Source organism: Gossypium hirsutum, chromosome D03 (assembly GCF_007990345.1).
Source record: "Gossypium hirsutum isolate 1008001.06 chromosome D03, Gossypium_hirsutum_v2.1, whole genome shotgun sequence".
Taxonomy (NCBI): domain Eukaryota; kingdom Viridiplantae; phylum Streptophyta; class Magnoliopsida; order Malvales; family Malvaceae; genus Gossypium; species Gossypium hirsutum.
This window is the reverse complement of record NC_053439.1, coordinates 21,669,258-21,677,564: the sequence shown is the minus strand read 5'-3', so window position 1 is coordinate 21,677,564 and position 8,307 is coordinate 21,669,258. Positions and strand designations below refer to the sequence as shown.

The 8,307-nt window shown below is 30.4% G+C and overlaps 1 protein-coding gene across 1 annotated transcript; it reads right to left on the bottom strand.

Annotated features, from left to right (window-relative positions):
• Positions 1–210: 210 nt before the first annotated feature.
• Positions 211–2,423, bottom strand: LOC107950044 (uncharacterized). The gene is made up of 3 exons (XM_016884791.2): positions 2,110–2,423; positions 984–1,315; positions 211–594 (listed from the first exon to the last, which is right to left on the bottom strand). The coding sequence occupies exons 1-3, from the start codon at positions 2,290–2,292 to the stop codon at positions 405–407; spliced, it is 705 nt and encodes a 234-aa protein (XP_016740280.2). The 5' UTR covers positions 2,293–2,423; the 3' UTR covers positions 211–404.
• Positions 2,424–8,307: the final 5,884 nt, after the last annotated feature.

The following is an 8,307-nucleotide window of genomic DNA, read 5'->3' as shown; positions in this document are numbered from 1 at the left end:
GTTACCACGTAGTCGCAACCTTTGGATTAATGCTGAAAACCAATATCCTACAAAATGGGGAAAGACTCTAGATTCTTTCTGTTACTTTTGTGTCTATTTCTTTCGATAAAACTTACGTCCATCATTGCAGTATCAAATTGTTTTTCCATAAACATGAATGGTTGACTATATATACACCTTAGGCATTTTGCAAAAAATGGCCAACACAAATGATAAAGAGTAATCAAATTCCATCGCCTAACTTTAGGGTGGTAAATTGTGCAAAAGCTGTTGAAAAAGTATTGAAATAACATGTCGATGGAAAATTATTTGAGAATGATGAGTTACTTTATCAACACAATACCTTTTCCACTACAGCATAAGACTACACCGGTGATGCAAAAAATGTGGAAGCATGTATAACTTCAACCTGCCGCTGCCGAAAATAATCTTTCATCTTTCATGACAAATGATTCAAGTTTCTGTAACCAATCCAAATATTGGCCTTGTTCTTTCTTATGTAAGGTGAGGAGGAGGAAGTTGGTCAGGTCTTCTCTAATCCCCCTGGCTACAAGATATTCCTTAAGTGCATCTTGTAATTGAGGTTCCAAAGAGCTGCACACAAAAGTTGTGAGTGAAACTAAGATAGATAATCATGTTTCTTAATGATCATAAATACCATAACGCGCCTGTAGAAATTTAAGGAATGCTAAGATTTTGTCCTCTATGGTTAATTTAACCAAATAATTCTATGAACTTAATCAGAACATTAATTCAGTTTAGATTGACTCCTTTTGAGTACTAAATAGTGGAATGAGCTAAACACCACATTCACTTATCCACTCTCATTTATAGCGATTAACTCATGAAATCATATGCATTGAAATTCAAACTAACATCCATGAAATGAAGGAATATAGCAAAACAATCATTATAGAACCCTAAGTAGAATTCTTTACTGCATATATTATTTGAAAAGTGGAAATCTCAGAGCAAAATTTCACCTGAATAAGGGACCTCTGTAAATGGAAGAACCAGGAACGGTTGTTGATTGAAGAAAATAAGCACTACGGATTTTGAAGTCAGACCTACAAACTCCTTTCTCAGATACTCCACAATCAAACTGCAATATAGAACTCAACCCAGGCCTTTTTACACAAACCTTCATTAAAAGTTTCCTAGGAAATATACCCTCGGTATCATATGTCTTCTGACTTAACAGAGCTGAAACAGCAACCTCTTCACCAGACTCACTTTTTCGCCGCAAAACAACATCCTGTGACCGTGATGAATTCCAGTCCAATACAAAATCTCCTAGAGAACCGATACTTTCATCCTGAAACAGTACAGAATATATAACCATTTCCCCCAAAATTAGTAATGTTACACAGCTGGACATAAGTTTCTAAGATGCTTAAACTTCAAAAAGAACTATACAAACTATCAACAATCACTTGTTCCCACCATAATGTGGAGAAATTTAACAATACAAGTGGATTTATTTTCTTTTTTCACATCCAAACGTCTTGAACGAGTAGATTGTGGAAAATCCATTGGGGGTCCGTTCCATAAGTGGTATTAGACGTAAAATGGACATTGTTTCTCCAAGCATTATATAGCTGAAACTGAATGCCCCATAACATAAATAAGGCAGCATTTCAGTTTTACGGTTTAAAAATTGCTAAGGAAGCAAATGAATTGGAAGAAAGCAGATCAAAATAACAATTATTTCTACGTAAAAATAACATAAAATTCTGTGTTTCAAAATATTATTGTCATTCAATTCATCAAAAACACTAGCATCTGTTTCCTTTATAGAAACCCATTTCGATCATAAGTTCTATGATCTAAAACTCGATGAACAAAGAACCAGAGCTTTTCTTGAGTCTCTAGTAACTACCTCATAATAATCAAATTCTCAATGATTTCGTCAAACAAACAAGTCCCAAAATCGATTAATAGATGAGAAAAGAAAAACAAGAGCAAAATAACCATAAAAAATCAATGCACAAAACTTTTCTTCGATATCTAGTAAACACCTCAGAATAATGAAATTAATGATTAGGGATTGCATTCTCACTGTCAAACAAAAAAATCCCAAATCGAGAGGGAAAAGAAGGACAAAAGAACCTGAAAAGAGTTGGAAGAGAGCTCGTGGGATATTTCAGATTGCAAGACTTTAAGCAAGTTGAGATCCTCCACAACCTTTCGGCTTTTGCGTAAGATTTGAGTTGCCCTCGGCATTTCTCTAACTCTTTTTCTCGGGTCTTTTACTTTTCCATAGTCAATTTGTATTCGGCTGATGTTGTACATAAACTGGTAGTGGTAGAGCTAGACCAGCTCATCGCCCGGCCACCGATCCGATCTGAATGTGTATCCGAAAATTAAAAGAGTTTTAGTAAAAATATATGTCCGAAAATAAATTTAGAAAAAAAATAAAACTCATTTTTAAGACAGGCTAAGTCTCGGGTAAGATAATTTTTGCTTGAGCCCAGTTCAGCCCCGCCCAAATTCACTAAATGATAAAAAAAAATCTGTTTATTTTAATGATATTTTCTTATTTTTTTCCTATTTTACTATCATTTCATGCTATTATTTTGTTGTTATTATTTAGATATTATATAAAACCTGATTTATTATTAATTTTGTTATTATTTTAGAGAAATTTTCTTGTTAAGTTGCATCTATCTTAGTATTATTTAAGTATACATATTTTTAAAATTTTATTTTTAATTTGTTCGGAAATATTTATTTTAATATTTTTAGTATTTTTATATATTATATATATTTAAAAATTATGTAAAAAATAATATAATATAAAAAATTTAATATGGGCGAGCCCAAGTTTTAGCATTTTTATTTAGGTCGGGCTTAGATAAATTTTTAGACCTATTTTTTGGGCTTGGTCGGGCCTAAACCTAGTAAACGGGCCTATATTTTTTATGGGCCGGGATCACCTCTAGGTAGAGCATATAAATTTGAAATTATATATATTTGAAAACTTTTTCAAAATAAAATAAGAAAAAATTTTAATATGATAAATTTAAAACATTAGTATACTCAAAATTATTATTTTAGAAAATTTTAAAATTTTTAATTTTCTTTATATATTTTTTATATTTTTTAATTTTAAAAAATCTTTTAAAGTATAAATTTAAGATTTTTTTATAAATATTTAAAATTTTAAAATTTTTTTGTAATTTTTTGAAAGAAAAATCAATTTGCTCATTTTCAAAATTGATAAGGATCAAAAGGGTATTTACGCTAATCTGTTATTCAAATTATTTGAATTATTTGAGTAATTCAAATTGTAAAATTCAACTTGACTCAAACTCGAAATTCCAATTACTTATTCGAGTTGACTAAAAAAAATCAAATAATTTAATTCGATTAACTCGAGATTCGAAAATTTTTCAATATTTTCAAATCAAATTGAGTTTTGCTCACCCTATTATTAGTATTGTTATCCAACTATGACATTTTTAAAAATTATTTAATATATAAAATATTATTTACAAATATCAATAAATCATACTGGTTCGCGACGGAATGTGCAAGTGTACATAGTCGTTATCAAGTAATAAGTAAGCAAAAGAGTTATCGTCTCCACAGAGACTGTGTTTAAATCGATAATTGTAAAATTACTATTCACAAGTTGATAAAGAAACACAATAATTTAGAGTGATAAATGTTAAATTAAATTAAATTAATTAACTAAATGCAAATGAGATGAAAAATGCAATGAAAAAGTTTAGCAGCAATTTCACAAGTTTAACAACAATAACATGAATAAGCTAAAATAATTACAACAATTGACTTAATTCACTCGTCATGTTTAATAATGTTCCGAAAAATATTGTAACTGCTCGATTTTCAGTGATGACGGAATTGTAATTTCGAGACCACAAATTTCTGTCGTGTCGGCTTGTAATTATTATTTTTAGAATATTTATAAAATTATTAAAGTCGTATTAAATTTTGGTTTGAAAATATTAACGTTTAGATAGTTAATTAAAGAAAAAAGACTAAATTGTAGAAGGTGCAAAATATAGTAATTATAGTAATTAAGTAATAAAATGGTTTAAATAATAAATGAGGGAGGACTTAAGTAAGAATTATGCCTTAATAGGTATAGTGGGACGGCAAACTAATAGAAAATGATAAATTAATATGATTTTAATGGAAAAATTGTAATTAAGTTAAAATTAAAATAAAACAAATAGAATTAATTAGTGTTCTTCTTCATTTTTTCTTCTTCTTAACCGAATGTTCATGGTTTTCTAAGCAAGGAAGATCGGCCAAACTAATCTCCTTGCATGTGAGCGATTCTCTTACTTGTTTCTTGTAATTTTTATATTTTTGAGATCGTTACAACTAGGTCCAGCTAGTCCGTACTTTCGTTTTTGATTCTGTTAAAAAATTTAGAAGTTGTCATTGATGAATATTGAACGTTTTTTTATGAATACCATGTCTTTAGAGCTTTGATTATGTTATTTGATGAATTTGTAAAGTGATTTTTGTTAGATTTTGATTTTAGAATTAAATTGTGAAAATGTCAAAATTTTAGGGTTTGATAGTGAATTTAAGGTTCATTGGGGGCTTTTAAGGGCCTAGTATATTTGGATAAAATATTGATTTGAGAAAATGGTTAATTTGATGAATTTTGAGTTAAGAGACTAAATTGCAAAAATTGTAAAAGTTTGTGGTAATTGTGTAAATTTAAAAAGGGTGTTAATTGTAAAATGGATTGGAAATGAAATATATGCTAATAAATGAGTAATTTTACATTTTAGATCAAGATTCCCTAGATACTCGTGAAAAAGAAAAAAATAGTAAAATAGTCCCTAGACTTCTGCAATTTCTACAATTCAGTCCAGGTAAGTTTGTACGGTTAAAATTTAACATTTGTATTAATTGGTGATTGATATTATATATATATTCTATTGTTGGAAATGAATTCTTGTATGAATTATAATATTGAATTTGATATTCAGTTTGAATTGAACGCGAGATTTGAGTACATTCGTGTTTCGGTGTATGACGGGGGTTTAGAGTGGAGTTGGTACTGGAGGGAAATATCGACATATTACCCAAGTAAACCGAGGTTCAGAATTTTTTGCGAACTCTCGCGTTATACTTTTTGTTTGGCACGATTCGGGTGGATTAGCTCTTACGAGATTTTGTTGGCATATTCGGAAGGACCAACTCTTATGAGCTTCTGTTGACGATGTACTCTTACCTGTAAATCATTCTTCAAATGGAAAATCTTGGTAAGGTAATTTTTTTAATAAATTTGAAAGATATGTTATTTATTTCGTATTGATCTAAATATGGATGTATTTATCGATTGAAATTGTGAATGACAGGGAGTTCTCTTGGATGGTTATTATTGTTTGAATTATTATAGTTAGTTCAGTAAGATTTATTGTTTAACTCATCGAACTTACTAAGATTCATTAAGCTTACTTGTGTTGTTTAATGTCATTGTAGATTCTCAGAAGGTTGGACAATCGGATCAGCACTCAAGTCATACTATCCAGCTTAATTTTGTAGCTTTTGAACGTTTATTTCAAATTATATGGCATGTAATAAGTTGAATGATGATACAAATGTTTTGGATTTGTAATTAGCTAAGTATGAATTTGGTTGTACAAATTGCTTTGGTTGATATTCTTTTGGGTACTTTTTGGTATCTTAGCAATATGTGTTAGTATGTCCATTTGATACTTGTTGGAATGGATAATAGTGTATGTGATGCATTGGTTGTTAAGTAGCAAGAAATGGTATGTGTGAGTTGGTGATTATGGGTGATATCTTGAATGAATTAATAGATCGAATTGATGTTATGTTTTGATATAAATATATATACTTGTGGTACCAGTGAGGGTACACTGGTTAGGCATTGAATTATGTTGATTTTAGTATGTTTTTGGCATGATTAAAGTCAATTTGAATAGGTATTTTGATTGGTAAATGGTTGACTTATGTTCTAAGTAAGTTTGAAATGGTAAACTTGATGATTAAGGCATCCAAGTCTGGCCGTTATACAGCCTAGTACATGGCCTGGAACATAGGTGTGTGAGGCCATTTCCAGGGGTACACGCCTGGCACACGAGCGTGTTGCTTGGCCATGTGACCCAAGTTAGTGAGTTACACGGGCAAGGACACGGGCTGGGACATGACTATGTGTCCCTATTTCAAATGTCCACACGGCCTGAGACATGGGTGTGTGTCTCAGTCGTGTGACCCTTACAGTCTAAATTTTTTGAAATTTTCCTAAAATTTCAAAATATTTTCGATTTAGTCCCGGACTGTTTTTAAAGTAATTGTAGGGCCTCAAGGGCTCGATTAAGGGACATTATGAATGTATTTGAATGTAATTAGATTATGTTTGCATTGATGTATGAATTGAATGGTTTACTACTTCATTAGTCTAGTAATGCTTTTTAACCCTATTTCGGTGACGGATACGAGTTAGAGGTGTTACAAATATTCCATGGCAACTCGATCTTTCATTAACTTGGAATCTAACATAAGTTCTTTCGAAGTATTATACTTAGAAAAACATATATATTTCTATATCCATATTTAACTAAAGATTCCTTAGAATTTATGTGAAATAACAGGGATGGATTAGGTTTGAAACAATTTAATGACACAAACCTAAATTTATGTAAGGTAATAGAGCTCTCTCGAGTTATTACGAACCTTTAATTTAATCGGATTAGGATCTAAATTAAGCATGCACCTTTCAATTATCATATCCAGTAATCCCCATCTGATTAGGATTGATAAACTAATTCTAATGCATCCAAACATATTTTAATGCATGAATAACATGAATGATTTTAATTGGAAGCATGAACGACTAAGGCACAGAACATCATAAATTAGACTGAACAACAAAATTAATTTCAGTTACAACAAAATTAATTTATCATCCTTAATATAAAAACATTTAAACAATTTGCAAACATATTTGAATAACTAAGAACAAAAATATAAAAGAAGGAAGAAGGAACTCTTGATGATTGTGATTCTCCAAAGATCGATCGTGGTGGCTTCCTCAAATTCTCGTGATTACTCCTTCACAAATTGCTCCTCAGGGTGGCCGACTAAGAGAGTTTTCTCAAGGGAAATTCTAGCTAAAGGGAAATGGAGAAATGGATGGCTTATGCATGGAAAAGAGGAGAGAAAGATGATAGAAATGTGAATTAAGGGATGATTGAAATGGGAGATGGGAGGTGATATTTATACTAGAGGAATGGCTTGGGAGTTTGCTAAAAATAGCATGGAGATCCCTTGGTTTTCTCCCTTGCTTAGCCGGCCTTGAAATGTGGAGAGAGAGTTGAGTGGTTGCTTGATTCATGCTTGATTTTATGCATGAATCATGCAAAGGGTTGGACGGTTTTCAAGGGTTTAGTTGGGGGCTAATTTCTGATTTTTTTCACACATGCAATAACCTTCAATTCAATTATTTCAAAACTAGTTAGGGCTGCTTTTCATTCCTTAGCCGAATTGGGCTCTTCTCTCTATTTGTTGGACGGTTTTGACAACCCAACTAGCTAGCAAACTAGCTCTTCTCAGCAGCCAACTTTCAACTGGGCTTGATTAACTTTTCTGGGTCAAAATTGTTGTGTTTCTATCCACATGTAGTGGATATTAGCTCATGCTCATGCATGTCTTGGCTCCCACATTTATTTAATTCAGTGGTCCAATTGCAGTAAATTGAACAGACAAAAATTATATATAGTATAAAATAGTAAAATTATGTAAAATTAATACTTAATTTCATAAAATTTCTCACTTTACTAATATTATGCCAAATGTCCTAATATGAACTAAAATGACTCAATTAGTTGTCCATATACTAAAAAATTTTGCATAGATGATAAGTAAAAAGGTGTTAAAAAAACCTATATAATTTAGACGTATCATATCCTAAAAAATATTAAATATAAAATAATTATCAATTATATAAAATAGTCATTAGTATAACCAACATATAAAAATTTATCATTCAATAAATTTAAATTAAAAAAAAAGAAGGTCGAAGGGTGAGGGGGTTTTTCGATAAAAGAAGATGAAAGATGAGTGATGATTTTCTTTATTAATCAGGTGATTGAGTTTTTTTTATTATATTTTAATTTGTATATTTTAAATGTGAAGGTATGTCAAAAAAATGTTTTTAAAATATGTTAAATTTTACTTTTGAGTGCAATATTTTTTATTGATAAATAGATTCCAAAGTCTTTAGGATAATAATAAACAATTAAAAGGTTTATAATTTTTTAAATATTATTTTGCACAATCGGTGTGACCGAAATT